The following is an 18,713-nucleotide window of genomic DNA, read 5'->3' on the forward strand; positions in this document are numbered from 1 at the left end:
TGTGTACATACTTCAGCATTTCCAGAGAGGACAGCTTCTCACTGGTAAAGATGGTCGCAACATTTACAGAAGGGACACTATCAAGTTGGTTGAACTTTCTAAGCAAAATATCATGTAGTGACAGATTTTACTCTGACTTGAGATCTAGGCACAGGAAAATTTGCAATATATCTCGACAACAATGGGTATTCTTGGTTGAAATAAATATTCATCCACATCCATCATTACTCCTTATTGTTAATAATGAAATAAATTAATTATGCAGCTATTTAGTAGAATCAGATTAAGAAACATAGATAGAATTACAAAGAAAGAAAATTGACCTACTCATTTTGCTTTCTAATCATCACAGTGTTGACTGAAATACTTGCACAAGGGGTAACAAGTGGCAAAAAGGGCAAAGTGCTCGCCCCAGCGCCCCTACCAGCCCGCCTTAGGACCAACATAGACGAGGTAAATCACGGTGATTGAGAAAGCAAGTGGATGAGAGGGTGAGTTATACCGAGTGCAAGGATTTACACCCGCCAACCCCAAGGTTCAATCCCTCGACCTCAAGTGGCAAACCTCAATCCACTTACCACCTCAACTATACCCGTGGGGGCGCGCAAGGGGCAACAAGGTAGTCAATAATGGTGGTGTAAAGTGACGAGCAAGCCTCAAATGCTTCAATGCATCATTGTATTGTTTGTTGACCAAACCTCTATATGAGTGTCTGACATGCTCTAGGTCTTCGTTCAAGTGATCAAACTGCAAAGGGAGCAAACCTTTTTACAATCCTTTCATGATAAATTAGTACTACAGTCAATCATAGGCACAATTCGTTTTGAAGCACTGGCAGCAAAAGTCTAGTATGCTTACTTTCGTGTCAACAACATTTTTAGAAGGAACACAAAAACCAAGATTAGCATTTTTTTTACTACTATACTATGTTTACAAGGCATGTAGAAAAATTCTCCCTTAATAAATCAAAAGCCTGAGCGCAGAGGATAATGAGCTCATTTTTATGCAAAAAAACGTTATTGAACACATTCATTTAGACATCATATTATTCATATCCATCTGGTTTCTTAGAGATAATTGATGGTAATCAAAATTGTCCATTTAAAAGTTCATGTTTGGTTTCCCATCAAAGATGGATTCAGATGATTTAGAAAATCAAGTTTTAAAATAGCTAGATTCAGTGAGAATAATTGTGTAGTCATATTTATACTTGTTGTGTAACGGATACACAGAATAGAAAAGAGATCCTTGACTTGCATTAGTTCTCAACAAGTTAGATTTCAAAAGAAAACAGTCATGTTCCATGAACTTCATACAAGTATAGCAAGATATAAATGCATATGCAAGTGTCATCCGTGAGTAAAATAAATTTATTTATCCATGTAAAAGTTCATGAGTAAGAGTGAAAAGACTAACCATGTGAAAGAAAAATGGAATATGATGAGTAGTTGTGCAAAGTGTTTGCGCGTGAGACATCGTTCAAATCAGATATGCTTGAAAGTTCAGTGGCATGAAGGGCGCCATTATTTTTTTATCTTGTTGTCTCTTTAAAATCAAGTATATTCTTTTCAACACAAACTGAGCTTTCAGATGCAACTATAGAAGGACCATTTCCACCTTCAACACTGATGGAACTATGTTCATTTGAACTGACAAAAGCATCGGGTTCTTCATAATAGTTAGCAATGGTTGTGTCAGAAATCTGTGATGGCATATGAACGTCACAATCTTTTATTTTCATGTCTTCCGGCAGACCAGAATACCACATCTGGTAGAGTATTAACAAATGGATCAGGTTAAAAGTTGGTTCATTCATAGACTCAGAATCTTGTAAAAACTGAGAATAAAAGTGATGTTAGTGCAATATAAGCATACATGATAAAGGTGTCTCAACTCTTGACCTTCCATCAGTTTATAGATCAAAGCTTTACAAAAGTAGCCAAGTAAAACATATAATTGCTTTTTTCATGCAGCGGGTAGGAAAGTTGTATCATATCTAGAACAGAACATATTTATCAAGAAATTAAAAAGAATTACAGATACAATTATAAAGATAACAAAGGAGGAAATTATTAGAGCAGCTTCGCCTTGGTAGTCATTTTACCTACATTTATATTTGTTAATATAAAGTTACAATTTAAACCTTGTGATAAATGATGTTTACAATTAAGCCAATAGGATATAACTTAGGTCCTAACAGTTAACAGTTCCCCTCAAGGTTCAAAGATCTTAAGATCGATTGGCTAGGTAACCACTTCTATCAAAAGCTCAAGCTATAGGAAAAAGAGTGTTTATATTGTTTACACTCCACCTTCATGTTTGGGGTGGGTCCTTGTCTTGATTAGCCTAAACTCAACATTCAACACAATTAGATATTCTTTTGACAAGTAGCAAATTCATACTCCTAACCTCCTGTTGTGGCACTAGTTAAAAGTTGATTGGCTAAGCACTTATTGCTTTTAAGTCCTTAATGATACGAGCATCTCACATGGCACAAAGACTAATGTTAGAATAAGTTAATAACTCTAATACTTGAAAGCATATCACACAAATCTTTGGCAAAGAACGTACAATTTTGTGTTACATAATGCCTCCTCGAAGTTCTCTTGTGAAATAGAAAAAAGAGTCAATTCCAACAGCACAGAGTACATTTGCTCAACAATAACAAGGCAAAAATCAACTGCAAGATACATGTTTATACAATTATGATATCAAAAACCAATTGCAAATAAGAAACATGAACAGCATAAGCATAAAAACTCAATTCATACAGCAAACATTAAGGATAATAGACATCTATCTATAAGAAACCAAGACAAGGCATGAAAAGCTCTGTACCTATAAATCATTTCAAATAAACGAGATATATAAGACATGTTTGATATTGTAACAAAAAATGACTGAATTAATGTAATATTACCTCTCATGCAGCTCAATGGAGGGAAGAGATTTAACTAGCCAATAACAATTTTAAGCACGAGTTGATGATAATGACAATGATGACATGTCAAGTTTTATACAAGCATGTTTACAAACTATAAGCAACATAGATAAACAACAGTGTAGGTATTAGCAAAATTCTAAATTTTGAGTAACTGTCTTTGCTTTCAAGGAGCAAGTTCAAGAAGTTTAGTTATATGTCTTAATTTCTTTTAAAACATAATTGATACTATCTATGTGAACGTATCTGAATTTGAAAATGATACTTTTTGTACTTTGTTCATTCTTAAGCTTCTACCATCTAAATAATTTAATATAATTGTGCCATCAAGGTATCTTATTGAGGTGTAAAAAAAATACCTTCTTAGAGTGTTTTTTCATCCATGGGAGCTTACTCATCCAAACATCATACATCTTCTTGATCTTAGTCTGATAATGGCTCTCTGCTCCAGAAAAACGCCTTTGAATCTCTATTGCAAACTGTCAATGAACACTTAGCATCAAAAAAAAAGGGCACTGCAAGTAAGAGTTTGTTAGTTTTATACTTTTAAGGACCGCCGCTAGTAATGCGATTCCGTGCTCGCAGGCGCAGGAGAGACGGAGGGAGGAGAGATAAAGAGAGAGGAAGAGAGGGAGCACTCACCGGTGTTCTCCGCTGGAGCCGCGCGAGGCTTTGGGGGCAGAACTAAGCGCAGACGAAAACAAGGAAGAATAGAGATTTATTTATCAAAAATTATCCTTAAATATATTATAGATCCATGCAAATACAATTGAGCCGACTTACGTAAAATTTAGTTCAACCTTAAAATTAAATTAGTATAATAAATGGTTTAGATTTAATAGCAACTAAAATTTTAATCTCTATTAAATATTGTATTAACTTATCAGCGTTGTTTTTATAACTATTTCGTGAAAATAATATAATCTAATTAATGAAAATATTCTAAATTTAAGTTAAAATTATTTAAATTTATAAAATTTAAAACTCACGCTTGCAAGTTTTTATAATTGTTAATAAAACTCAATATTTTCAATATAATGGATAAAAATCATGGGTATTAATCAAAATTCTTAAAAACTTTTATTTCTTCCAACTAGACTGGCTATGGACAGGTAAACAGAAATAGAGCAAGTAAAACTCAATCTAGCAAAATGAAAAAAGACGTAGCGAGCTAGTATTGAGCAAGCAACACCCATACGTAGGCAAGGATGGCTAGCACAAGCACAATCAAACAAAGGGATCAACTAATCCTCAACATGACCAATCCAATCCTATAAAATTTAAAATTTCTCACTGACCATAAACGAGAAGCATAGATGGACCATGACAAATAATCCAACGTCACAAAGTAATTCACACTCAATGTAACTTAGATGAATTTTAAATCCTCATTAACTAGGAATCCAACCCAACCACTTACCATCACACCGTCACCCAGTGGCACAATCAAACAAAGCGGCAATCATCAAGTAGGCAAGAGACCAATAATGCAAAGCAAGCAAAGCTAGATCGACTAAGAGGTTCCATAAAACTGGAAAACTAACCACACAAACAACAAGAAATATTTAGCTTATATTTTCCTACATCTTAATATTCAAATATACCTATCGATAGACTATCACTTCATCTAAAGAGATTGGAAGCAGTTTCAGAAATGGCATGAGCAAGCAACAAAACGAAAGTTTAGTCATGGTTCCTAGAAAATATCCATCGATTCAAAACAAGACAGTTTGCAGAACTAAGGAATATTTGCACAAGGTCTAGTGGGAAAGTTTTTGTTTGCCAGTCAATTGTTAGCATTCATCGCTTCCGCTTGTGGGTCTTCCATTGCTTCAGTATGTACTGTATTCCTTCCTGTAGCGTAGCCTTTTTGTCCTCTTTGAAGTTCCACAGCTCGGGAACAGGATATCTGCCGCTCGGATTATACTCATTCATCTCAAGTAAAGCTGTGGTTACAACTTTGTAAATTTCTTCACCCAAATCTTCATTTAGAGCTTGTAATTTTTCATCGTCCTCTTGTATGATTTCCTGTAATCAAGCATCACCATCAATCACAATGAGATAGTGTCAAATCGAATACAATACCTTATCTAACAGGGTATTGAATTTGAAATCTCAAAATAGTGTTGTGCTTTTGCCTCTTATTACCGACCAATACCTACCTATCAAATCGTGCAATTATTCCATACCTTAGACTTCCCTTCCGTCGTAATAACTTTAAATGGATGCCAGCTTGGCTTCCGCAATTCCTCCTGCCAATGTGAGCAATATAGTGCAGCATGTGACTCGGCTTCATCTTTTCCGAATTTCTGCTTGCATGTAGGTAAGAATTGTTTCACGTCAAGTTCGCCCATCCTCTTGATGCCAATAGTGGCACGCACGGTACCCATGTCTTTCAGGCCCTACACAATAGCATTAGATTTGTGAATTAAGTTCTTCAATCAAGAAACACAATGCAGAAAGATGAAAGGCATACATTAATCAGCTCTTTCCGAGCATGTTGAAGTTCGTCATTACTCTGGCGCTCTTTCACAATGAGAGTCTGGTTGAGATCCTCCAACCCTTCCATTTCTTCCACTTTTTCTCTCAGTTGCTCTGTCATCTCATCGATTTTCTTCTTCATTGCTGCATCATCCTCTCCTTCCATATGCTTCATAATTTTAAGCTGCCCTTGCATTTGCTGTATTTCTAGTTCCAGCTTCTGCTTCTGGTCAAGTTGCCTTTCAAGATGGAGTATTTTATTCAACGCAATCTGCTTTTGCTTCTGTTACCATACAGAAAAAGCTTATCCCAACATGTAACAAGCTTAATTGAATTTTCTTGATAAAAGAGTCGATCAAAAAGAAAAATACACCTTTTGAACTTCAAGAAGCCTCAGTACTTCTTCATCAGCCTTCTTTTGTGCCATTGTTGCCAATTCAAGTGAACTATTCTTCATCGCGTTCTGCATGAAGAGGATCAATATGTCACCACAATCATGTTATTCATTCCCATTGAAGGGCATTTAAGTTCTATGTAAGGAATACAGTAATCTTGGAATGGGAAAAAAAAGGAATATAAATCGTTAGATTCATGATAGCAATGTACAATTTTGCAAAATGAGCTGCAATAAATTAGCAAAAACAAAATAGAATAATACCAACAGCTAACTACATTATCCGAAATTAAAGTTTTATAATGTAGTTAAGAAATATAATCATGGTTACAACATAAGGAAATATTTAACCAGACCAAGCATATAGTCTTGACAGTAAAATGAAAGGATAACATCTTATAAAAACTGAAAAAAAAAATCCAATTATTTGGACTCTAATACATGGATAATCTCTCACCGTTGAGCAATGTCTAAGGGTCATATAATATTATTATAGTATCACTAATATTTCTTCTAATTATATTTGTGTTCTCTCCCATATAAACCCCACACTTAAATCCTAATTCTCAAAATTGTCATCTCTGCTACACTAGTTTGTGTAGGTATTCCTTCTCAACCAGCAAACATTCTAGCACCCGAAAATGTTATAGCATCGTAAATGAAGTGACAAGCTGTAGCACCATAGAAACATATCATGAAGACATAAATGTCCCTTAAATAACAAACTCTTAAACAACAGTAAGATGAAAATTCTAAAAAAAAATACTCTAAAGTTTATGAATCCAATAATCAAAAGCAATGGACAGAATGAATTGTATTTTCTTTTTGGGGCATCCTCTTGTAAACCATCTCAGACAGTTCAATGAAAAATATGCAGAGCATATATCATAATTAAGCTTGATATGGATGAAATAAATATTGGTTCCTAAGGGAAAACCACTGATTATAAGCGCAAGTTCAAAAAGGCCAAATTTGTGCCAAATAACTGTTCTGTGGCATGTTTAGGGATCATGTCAAAACTGAAAATGCTACCTTTTTCTTCTCAGCATCAAGTTTCCTTTTGTCATTATCATTCACAACAACTAGCTTATCAAGTTGTTTGCATCTAACTTCAAGTTCATGCTTTTTGGAGTCCAACTCTGATCGTAGCTTTTCATTCTCCACAATTATCTTACGCGAATGATCACGAGCAAGTTGCTGCATCTTTTTAATTTCTGATGGACAAAAGGTCAAATGCAAATTAAAATGATAGTTCACGATGGAAAAAAGATGAAAAGAAACAAAAAATGTCATCAATTATATCAAGGGTGAACAAACCTTCATTATAAGTATGGACTAATGAATCCCTTTCCTCCATCATTTTATCCAACGACAAAGTAGTTTCAGTATATTTGCATTTTAACTCTTGTAAATGTTTGTTTTTCACTTCAATTTCGCTAGCCAAATTTGCAACAAGCCTACTTGTTTTGCGTGATTCTTCATTAGAAAGGTCATCAACAGTTTTCAAATCTCCATTTTTCCTTAAATGATCACCAACAGGGCCAGGACTATTGTAATCATCTGCCCTTGCAATCCAACCATAAATTTCTGATCCCCGATGTTTATTCTCTAACCAGTTTTTTTTCCCAAAATGTTCTGCTTCAAAATGATTTTCAAAAGCCATTGCATCCCTAAAACCATTCCAATCTTTTGAAAAATCCACAATGGCATTTCCTGTGTGTCCTCTGATATTCCACAAAGGATGTACTTTTAAAGGATGAAATCTGGAAAGTTGTTCCTTCAGTCTATTTCCACTTTCACCTACATAACGTCCATCCTTGCACTCAGTTGGAACATTAACAATAATTCCCATCCATGGAAAAACAAATTGCTCATTTGATTTGCTTTTAGAGGTCTTTGGCTGTACATCAACTGCTTGAGAGGAACCTGAGTGGTCTACCATATCTTTGTTCAAATATTTTGCCAAGGCACGATGTTTTGCCTTCACATTAGCATTCCGGTTGGATGCACCAATTCCGGTAGCATGCTGAAGCAACTCATTATATGCATAATCCTGCTTCCTTTTACCAGAACAGAATGGGCATCGAGATGACCCATTAGTGTTTCTAACTTTGTAATGACCTTGTTGGAGACGTTTGTAAAGTTCCTCCTCGTAATCTGGAATGTCTGAATCACTTATATCAGATTCTTCTGAACTCTGATCCATTTCCATTCAACTGTGGCAATTGACGGTAAGAATTGGGGGACAGAAACATAGAAAAAAAGCCAAGAGAAATCAACATATTGACAAATATAAGGAAAAGAATAAATAAAGAATTTGAAAATAGGAAACAAGATTATGATTCCAACAATTCCCCAATAATACTGTATATTAAAAAACAAAATTAGAAATATTCCTAGTTTAACTGAGAATGGGGAGGCGCATACTGAATGGAAGCATTCAACTAGAAGTGTATGGCAAGGAAACTAATACCCTAGAAGTAGTTTTACAACTCTAATCTTCATTTTGGCCCGAAACAAAAAAAGAGAGTTCTAGATAACAAATCAACAGCAAATTAAACGTATGCAAAGATCAACATTTACTCCATTAACACTAGCGATTAGTGCACAAACAAACAACTAACAGACAGTTTGCAGGATTAAGCGAGAAGCATAGGGCATGAGAGTTCTAGATAACAAATCACCAGCAAATTAAACATATGCGAAGATCAACATTTACTCCATTAACACTAGCAATTAGCGAACAAACAAACATCTAACAGACAGTTTGCAGGATTAAGCGAGAAGAATAGGAAATGAGAGTTCTAGATAACAAATCACCAGCAAATTAAACATAGGTGAAGATTAACATTTACTCCATTAACACAAGCAATTAACACACAAACAAACAACTAAAAAACAGTTTGCAGGATTAAGCAAGAAGCATAGGGCACGAGAGTTCTAGATAACAAATCAATAGTATGCGAAGATCAACATTTACTCTATTAACACTAACGATTAGCGCACAAACAAACAACTAACAGACAGTTTGCAGGATTAAGCAAGAAGCATAGGGCATGAGAGTTCTAGATAACAAATCACCAGCAAATTAAACGTATGCAAAGATCAACATTTACTCCATTAACACTAGCGATTAGCGCACAAACAAACAACTAACAGATAGTTTGCAGGATTAAGCGAGAAGCATAGGGCATGGATCATATATCCGCCGGAAATGTGGAAAAAAAGATCTAACCCAGTGCTTTTCCCGATTCGTCCCGAACCCGATGCTCCCTTCTTCCAGTCCCGCAGATCGCGACGCTCGAAAAGACTGGTTGCCAAATAACAAGATCAAAAACATTCGCCGAAATCTTTTGAATACGAAAGAGGAATCAGGTATTAGGGTTCTAACGGAGAGAGAGGACCAGTCGCAGCGGAGAGAGTGCGCGTTTCTTGTAGCGATCAGTACGATTTATATGCGTGCATGATTTTTTAGTCCTTGTTGTTTGGGTGAAAAAATAAAAAAGAACCATTATTTTTATTACGGCATTACCATCCTTATTCAATTATTATAATTTGGAAAAAAAATGCATCATTCTTTTTTTAATTCGGCGACTATATATATATATATATATATATATATATATATATTCGCCTGTAGATACCTGAGAAGTAAAATTAATTATATGTACAAATCTTGATTAAGTAAAGTACATTAATTTTCTGATATATCCTCCATCTACATTATTATATATATATATATATATATATATATATTCGCCTGTAGATACCTGAGAAGCAAAATTAATTATATGTACAAATCTTGATTAAGTAAAGTACATTAATTTTCTGATATATCCTCCATCTACATTATTATTATTATTTGTCACTTCTTGTAAGAAGTTGTCACTTCTTCTAATTATAATTTTGTAAATTCCTTCTTGTAATTTTCATACTAGCAACATAATTTATATTCTGAAAGTCAAAATTACATATTCTACTGATGCGACGAGGAGATAAGGGTAGGTGGAAGGGAGGACATTTTCGTCATTTCACATATTGAGGGTTTTGGGATTTTTATGGAGTGGGCACTGTTCATGCAAAAAGGAGGCTCGTTTTTTCTCCTGCGCCGCCACCAAGAACTAGAGGAGGAGCTCCTTCGTCATCACCGACGCCGGTGAGGAGATCCGCCAACGACGACATCTTCGAGGCCACCTCCTCCCTTCTCCTTCAACACCGACGCCGCCTTCTCCTCTTCCTCTTCATGCCACTGCCGCCACCGCAACCGCGAGGGGCGCACGCCGCCACCCTCATTCGGCACTGCCTCGCCGGAGGCTCATATGCCTCCCTCCCTCTATCTCGTTTCTTCGCTTCCGGCCATCTCACGTAAAGGTACTGCGAGGAACACCGACACAGCCGCCACCGCCAAGGGGACACCTCTACCTCTTCTGCTAGCGACCACGCAAGTTCGGCGAGGCCAGGTCCCTTGGCATCCCCTTGCCTTCCCTGTCCCTCATGCAGCCACCACCTCCGGCGGTAGCTAGTGGCAGCCAGCGGCAGCGGTCAACCGACCTCACAGCATTAACACTACTTCCCGTAACCTCATCACTAGATCCGATATTCTAGTGTCCTTGCCCTTAGGTCTGACGTCGATCCAGCCTCTGATCCGTGTGTTTATGTGCTGTTGATATGATCCGACCGCCCCCGAACTACCACGGTGATCCAGCCATCGAACCGCTATTTCATTCTTGTGTCGGCCTGTGCAATACTATTATGATTGTGAGCTGTTGATATTATTTGGCCTACGAGTTGCTACTTTGTTCCGGCCTACGTGTCGATATTATATTTCGGCCTACGTGCCGCAGTCAAATCTTGGCTTGTGTTTTACTGTTGGTCTCGGCCTACATGTCGTCTCTCAGATCTAGGGCGCATTCGGCTTCAGACAGTCAGATTAGACTCCTCAGCTGACTCACATTCATCTACCCTTCAGGGTCGCGACAACTCAATCAGCATCGCGACCAATTCATCGATCCATCTGAGGGCGCCCCCCGGGGCCAGATTACGCCCCCGTACTCATCCTGTATTTATTTCAGTGTTCTATTATTATTCAGCTGCTCATATATTCGTGGGATCCGCCTCGAGCATCGAGATACCAGGGACCGGGGCAACCCAATCGCGGGCTGCAGGTATTGTTGACTAGAGGACTTCTAACGACTTGGTCAACGCAGAAGACAACTCACCATCCGGGTCATGGAGATGCAGTCAACATTTCAGACACGTCATTCCGGCAGTTTCGTCTTCTCAGATTTTGGACAGGATCACCTATGATACGCTAGACAATCTAGAAGAATTATGTGATGAATTTTCAGATACAAATCTAATATTTAAACAACTCAATACTAAGACTACAGAAGATAGAGGTGGCAATTCGGTTCGGGTTCGGGTTGACAGGTTCGGGTTGGCAGGTTGGCGGGTTGGCAAATGACAACCTGAACCCGACCTGATTATTAATTCGGGTCAAAATATTCAACCTGAACCTGATCTGTTTATTTGCACTTGACCCGAACCCGACCCGAACCCGACCCGTTTGACCCGTTTAACCCGTTTGACCCGTTTAACCCGTTTGACCCGTTCGACCCGTTTGACCCGTTTAACCTGTTTGACCCGTTTGACCCGAATATGACCTGAATTCATTAAATAAAATTTGTATATTTAATTAAAAATTAAAAATAACATTTATCTACACAAATTGAAAATTCATATCATAAATGATAAGCCACAGCAACATTGCAATCAATAGCATAACATATCTCTATGTTTAGGGTTTTTAACTTTTTTAAATTTGTAATTTTAGTTTAAATTTATAATTATTTATAAACGGGTTCGTGGGTTGTAATTGGGTCATTTCAGGTTGACCCGAACCCGACCTGTTTATCAATTGGGTCAAATGGGTCGACCCGATTTCGACCCGAACCCGAAACTACCCAACCCTAACCTGATTTTTTCGTGTTCGGTTCGGGTCGTGTTTTCGTGTCGGGTCAAAAATTACCACCCCTAACAGAAGAACTTAACTGTCCACATGAGTGGATACTCAAAATAGAAACTGATAACATTCCTTATTTCTTTTGTAGTTATTATCCATCTTTAGATAAAAGAGGTACTTGTAAGTTATATAAGAAACAAGTCTATAATCTTTGTCTTCAACAACTGTTCTCTATTACAATACCCATAAGCCAGCTCTCTAAGGGAGGTATTCAAAATTTTTTATTAGAAACAAGAGTCTCTGTATTAGAAACTCGTATTCATAAATTAGAAACAGAACTAGAGACTCTGGATAAACAAATAAAAGAAAACCTTCCTCCACTTTCTTTTCAGGCTACCCTAGATAAAGGCAAAGGCTTACAACTTACACCAGTAGATATAATAGATAGATATCTAGTCTTTATAAAAGCATCTAGTATCTGTAATACAGGAAAAACTCTAGACATTAGAGTCAAATGCCTGGTAAATATCCATGGTCATGAGTTCACACTACATGTCTTTCTAAATAGTGAAGTCACTAACTCCACAATAGATGAAAATACACTTCTTTCAGTCTTGCCAAAAACTTTTATAAAAATTGCATAACAACCATTACTAAGTACATAATTTGATGGCCAATAATTAGCTTACACACAATTTGTCACTAACACCCATCTGAGGTTTTATAACAACTGTGGTAAATATAGTACACCATTCCCACTCTCTAAACTTTAGATTAAACCGTTATTACATCCTAATATTCACTTAATCTTAAACTTAAATTTTCTGGTAACACCAAATAGAGTTTTTCTTCTAACCAAGGATTATGCTCTTTTCTTTTCCTCACTCATAATATCTCCAATAGTATCAAACTATCCCTCTATTGTTCATCCCTCAACCACCAAACCCCTCATAGAAGTCATACCTTCTGACAACACTTCATCTTGTCAATGTTTTCCTAAAAATGCATGTAAACAACCTAGTAAGCAACCACAACATAATAATAGCCAAACCTGTGCCATAGTTTTTTTCTGACCAACAAGATCCAGAAAACTAGCCTCACTTGACTGGTCAAGCCCTATAACTGATGACACCTAGATCCCACCTGATCTCATACTCCCACATCAGTTACTTCAAATAATAAACACTCATAAACCCAATTTAGACTCCCTCATTTCTAGATTAGAAAAACTAGAAATTATTGGAGACAATCCTACTAAATATTGGGGTCGAGACAAAGTCTACTGTAAACTATCAATAATTAATCTAGACCTTACAATTAAGGCTCAAGTCTTAAAATATATAAATTGGGAAACTGAAGAATGTAAAACGCATATTAATCAACTCTTAACTTTAGGAGTCATTCAAAGGTCCACATCTAGGCATCTAAGTCCAGCTTTCATAGTTAATAAAGGATCAGAACAAAAATATGACCAGTTTAGAATGGTGTTTAATTACAAAAGACTTAATGATAACTGTCAAGAAGATGATTATAAAATCTCTGACAAAGACCAACTCTTAAATAAAATCCAATACTCAAAATGGTACTCTAAATTTGACATGAAATTAGGATTTTGACAAATCAAAATGTATCCTGAGTCCATTGAATAGACAGTCTTTTCTTGCCCTAAGGAACACTTTGAGTGGTTTGTTATGTCTTTTGGCCTTAAGGTAGCCCCTCAAATATTCAAAAGGAAAATGAATGACATTTTTCAAGATGTTTCTTTCTTCACTTGTGTATATATAGATGATATTCTAGTTTTCTCTAAAACTAAATAAGAACATTATGCTCATCTTCATATTATTTTTAACCTATTTGAGAAACATGATCTGGTAATTTCTTGAAAGAAAATGACAATAGCAACTACTTATATTGATTTCCTAGAAGCTGAGATAGGTCATGGACAAATAGCCCTTCAACCTCATATCTCTGCTAAAATCCTTGTTTTTCCAAATAAAATGGAAGATACTAAAACTCTAATCCTTGTTTTTCCAAATAAAATGGAAGATACTAAAACTCTAAGAGCTTTTTTAGGACTCCTCAATTATGCAAGACCTTATTTAAAAGATATAGGAAAAATTAGCAGCCCCTTATACAATAAGACCTCCTTAACCGGACAAAAATATTTTAATCAACAAGATACACTACAACAAAAATGTTAAAAGACAACACCCCTACGACAACGGTTTTAAGAGAAAGTGTTGCGTATTTGCTCAAAGACAACGGTTTTTGTCAAAACCGTTGTCTTTGAACTCCCATTAAATATAAAAGACAACGGTTTGGGAAAACTGTTGTCATTGAGTGATTTCTTTTTTAAATCAACAACACTTGTTATAACGATTTTCTAAATTTGATGTCTTTAAGCACTTTTTTAACGGCTACGACAATAGTTTTGAAAAAACCGTTGTAATTGATTTTGGTCATTTTCCCCCTCGTTGTTTTGCTTTCCCTTGCTGTTTCCTTTTCGGCGCCATGGTTTCCCCTTCATGTTCCAGAACCTAAGCCATTTTTCTTTTCCTCTCCTCATATAATTTCTCCACGCCTCCGCTGGATCTTCCTCCATGACGGTGTGATTGACGAAGCGTACAAGAAGGCCAAGGTTCAGCAGAGTCCCACGTGTAGGGCATTGGTATCGAGGTTGGAGCACGCGGTGATGGGTGAGTATAGCGGTGGCAGGAGGTCGTACCGGACCCGCGCCTGGATCGGCGACCGGTACCGCGAGATCTCAATCGAACTCGGGGCGAAGGAGAAGGGGAAAGAAATGTGGATGTCGATGGAGATCAACGACAAGCGGCTCTTGTTCGTGAGGCGTCTCTGGTGGAAGTTCCAAGGGAACGAGAGATCGGAGCTCGACGGAGGCTGGGTTCATGTCTCTTGGGATCTCCACAACTGGTTCCTCCAGTCTAAGGACCGTAAACCGATACCGTCAACCGCCGGCGCCCGCGACTCCGCCCCGGAAGAACTAGGGCACACCGTGTTTCTACTTTGGTTCAAGAGCCCGTAGAAGTCAAGTCCTCAGCGAGAGGATAATTTTACCAGAAGTTCAATTTTTAGAAATTGGGTGACGGAGAGATACGATAGAAAAATGGGGCTCATTAATTGGAGCTGGAGTGGCAGTGGAGTTGTCGGCGAGCATAGAAGGCGAGGGAGGAAGAGCAGCACGCAGAAATCCAGCTACTCCTCTTCGGCTTCGTTGGCCTCGTCAGCTGGCACTTGGTCGGTGATGGAATGGGCGAGCCCAAAGGAAGTGGAGCCACAGCGAGTGCAAGGCTTCTCCCTACTTGTCTACGCCTGAAGAATTGATCCACTGGAGAACAATTTGGGGTAAGCATTTCACCTCTCTTCCTTTCTTTCGAGTAATTTGCAGTTCATACTTATTTTTCTAAATAGTCTGAACTGGTTCGATATTTTGCTTTCGAGAATGTATGCCTGAATCTATTGCGATATATTTCACTATCTATGTATGCTGAGATCTAGACATCTAGTATTCGATAAAAAAAAAGAAGTTTTTTTCTCAATAGTCTACTGAACTCATTTCCATGGTTGCTTACAAATTTCTCTGCTTTTATGACATCCTTCAAGTTTGTTTGCATTAAGTAGTAACATTATTTTAATTTGCTTGAATGGAAGGTTTCTCTTCAAAAAGATGAAAAAAAAAAACAAGGTCGATAAGTTTAGATTTGTGGATCCACAAACCCTTCCAGTAATTTCATATATATCCAAATTTGACAAAAATGAAAAGACTGAATACTTGAATAGTTGGGCAAGTGTTTTGGCTGATAGGCTGAGTGGTGCAACAAAAAATCAACTAGTTTTGACGCCTCACAATGTTGGGTAAATAAATATTATAATTTCATTTTTAATAGATTTATTTCAACAATTCTGTTGAATTTATGCATTGACTATCTATTTTGTGCATAGTTGTCATTGGATTTTGACTGTCATCGACCCTTATGTGGAGATGGTTTATTTGTTCGATTCATTTAATCATCGCAATAGGACTGGAAATATGTAGTGGATATGTGAGTACATATTTGTTTTTAATTAAGCATTTAATTTAATGTATTACTCATATGTCAACTCTTGTTGTACAAAGGAGCTTGAAATTGTTCAATTTGAACAAGCAAAGGAAAGGGAAAAAGAAGCCTATGTGGGAAGTCATAAAGGTTTGTATATTATGTATATACACATATGTTTACTTGTGATTAATTTAAAAATATTTAACTGTGCATTATTCGTTGATAATTTTTTGTTAACATAGGGTCCTCGACAACCTGATGCTAAACAATGTGAGTTTTATGTGATGAAATTTATGAGAGAAATTATTGAAGGAAATGCTACCGACGAGAAGGATTCGCTTAGCTCAATGGTAATATTTGACATATTCTCAATATTCTCAAATAATTTCTTTTATTTGACTTTGCTTCTTCATTACTGATTTTTTTTACTAATATAATCTGGGTTTGTTAACAGTTCATGAAAATAATTTACTCCAATGAAGAAATTGACGAAGTGCAATCTGAATGGGTGGATTGCGTACTAGACTATATTCATTACTAGGTATAAATTACTAGACTTCAAAAGATGGTTGAACACTTTGTTTGTGACTCCATGACTTATTGATTTTGATTCCTTAGTGCCAATAATTTGTTTGTTCACAGCTAGCTATCTCCTTTGCTCAATACTTCATTCTTGCATTTCTACCCTGAGCAGAATTAGCTGACATTTCTTTTATTTATTTCCTCTCTTTGTTCTCATCTTTTGCTTTGATATGTCAATACCTAATATACATCAATGTGTTATCTTGCTGATTAAATATTTTGTGAATTTAGTTATAAGTAAAGTCGTGGTGTCTTTATAATTTTGTTTGACAACCATGTGTTATCTATGGTCAGGACTTCTACTTCATTTTCCCAAAAAATGGTTGTCAAACATGCGTCGAACAGTGTTTCTTGGTATGTTTCTTTATGGTCCAAAATTAATAATGGTTGGGTTGTGTAAGTAGCTTATTTAGTTGTTTACGAATTATGCAAGGACTGACAATGTGGAAGTTATCTCTTTGTGAATTGTTAGATGATGACCTTTTGTATCTTATGAGTTGCTCTACAAATTTCTTGTTTGTTCTCTCCTTATGGTTTTCATCTATATGTCATGACTCAATCTTGTTTTTCCTCCTATCTCGCAGTCTCCATGTATACATCTTTAACGTTTTACCTAGCATTTTTCTACTGTCTAAGGAATATCCGATATCTGTTGGGATGCCCTAAATTCTGTACCTGTGTTGTGTTTCATTTACTAGTTTAATTTTCTTGTCTAAACCTATAATTTATTATTTTTTTTTTTACAATTGCATTTACATTTTTACTATGTTGAACTACATACTTTGTTGATGACTCCTTGAGCATAATACTACTGTGGCAAAAGTACATTAGAAATTCATTGTTGATGGCAAATTTTTATTTCCTGCTTCCATCTTGTTGGACCTTGCAAGTATCATCGTGAATGACAATTATGATGCTTCATCAAGCTCAACTATGTTAATCTATATGCATGTTAGTGATTGCTTGATAATGAAATAAAGAGCTTGTAAAGGCATTTCGTGTATGATCCATGGTATATTGATATAGAAAACATCTATATACTGCAGTTTGATTTCTTAATAGTTCGCTCTATATACTGCATGTTAGTTTGGTCAAACGAGTGACAAGGAGATATAATTCTCAAGGAAGAAAAGATCATTCCTTCTTTTGTGTTGAGTATAATGGAATTTTGTCCTGCGTGAATGGATGTTGTCGACTGTTTCTTGATACACACTGATTTGTATCGTTTTGTTTGACTTGTGTAGCATGAAACAACACCTAATATCTGTTCTATCTTGTATTTCTTGTTTTCTAGGAATTCATATTGTCATGCAGACTATAATCTGGAATTCTGGAATTTGATAAGTCTTGTTAAATTTTTCTCTTGCAGGTCGGGCAATTCGTGAGGCTTGAGTTTTTTTGATGCAAGAAGTGAGCTTTGTTAGGATGTAGCTTGCCTTGCTAATTTGTAAATTAAAAGTCATATGGAGAAAAACAAATGGAAAACATGTGATTTAAGGTATATGGAGAACAGTAATGGAAAACATATGTATTTTGATGAGTAACAACTCATTTTGTATATTTTTGTATATGTGTTGCTACAAGATGAATTATATATGGATGTTTATTTTGGATTTAATGTAGTAAATATTTAGTTTTGTATTGGTGGTTTGCTTATATTAAAATAAGATTGGTTGTTTGGTATTAATGAACATTAAAGACAACAGTTAAAAATATTATAAATTATATAAACCACAACGGGATTTTTTTGTAAAAAGTGAAAAAAGACAATGATTTTATCCATTGTAAAATACATTAAAATTATATACCACAACAGTTTATAACTGTTGTAAAAAAACAAAATGAGTAAATATTATTTACCACAACAGTTTATATCTGTTGTAAAAAGAGTCTACCATAACAGTTTATTTCTGTTGCTGAAATTATCTACCACAACGGTTTTAAAACGTTGTCGTATCCTTTGTAAATAAATTTTGAGCATATAAACAACAACGGATAAAAATCGTTGTCAAATGTCTATAAAGACAACAGATTCAAAATCGTTGTCGTAGGGAAACACATTCTACAACACCCTCAGTTACAACGGTTTTTTGACCCTACAACAACGGATATTATCCGTTGTCGTATGCAGTTTTCGTTATAGTGATATAACACTTGTACAACAAATTAAACAGTTAGTAAAAATAATTCCCATGTTAACACTCTCACTTGATTCTGACTACTTAGTTATTGAAACAGATGGATGTGAAACGGGATGGGGAGACATTTTATTTAGAAAAACTTCCAAATATGACC

General features: G+C 36.1%; 1 protein-coding gene across 1 annotated transcript; it reads right to left on the bottom strand.

Moving 5' to 3' along the window:
• Nucleotides 1-4,481: 4,481 nt before the first annotated feature.
• On the bottom strand, nt 4,482-9,287 carry LOC122008382 (factor of DNA methylation 1-like). Its single transcript, XM_042564097.1, has 8 exons — nt 9,208-9,287; nt 9,052-9,126; nt 7,134-8,032; nt 6,849-7,030; nt 5,796-5,885; nt 5,418-5,705; nt 5,131-5,343; nt 4,482-4,969 (listed from the first exon to the last, which is right to left on the bottom strand). Exons 3-8 carry the CDS (start codon nt 8,026-8,028, stop codon nt 4,742-4,744), a joined length of 1,896 nt encoding a protein of 631 aa, XP_042420031.1. The 5' UTR covers nt 8,029-8,032; nt 9,052-9,126; nt 9,208-9,287; the 3' UTR covers nt 4,482-4,741.
• Nucleotides 9,288-18,713: the final 9,426 nt, after the last annotated feature.

This window comes from Zingiber officinale, chromosome 8A (genome assembly GCF_018446385.1).
Source record: "Zingiber officinale cultivar Zhangliang chromosome 8A, Zo_v1.1, whole genome shotgun sequence".
NCBI lineage: Eukaryota > Viridiplantae > Streptophyta > Magnoliopsida > Zingiberales > Zingiberaceae > Zingiber > Zingiber officinale.

Excerpts from the sequence above, each read along its gene's own strand:
- LOC122008382 (XM_042564097.1), bottom strand. The coding sequence starts at position 8,028 with ATGGAAATGGATCAGAGTTCAGAAGAATCTGATATAAGTGATTCAGAC. Across the intron at positions 5,344-5,417 it reads CTCGGAAAGAGCTGATTAAT|GGCCTGAAAGACATGGGTAC; the intron begins GTATGCCTTTCA and ends GCTATTGTGTAG. Across the intron at positions 4,970-5,130 it reads CGACGGAAGGGAAGTCTAAG|GAAATCATACAAGAGGACGA; the intron begins GTATGGAATAAT and ends GCTTGATTACAG.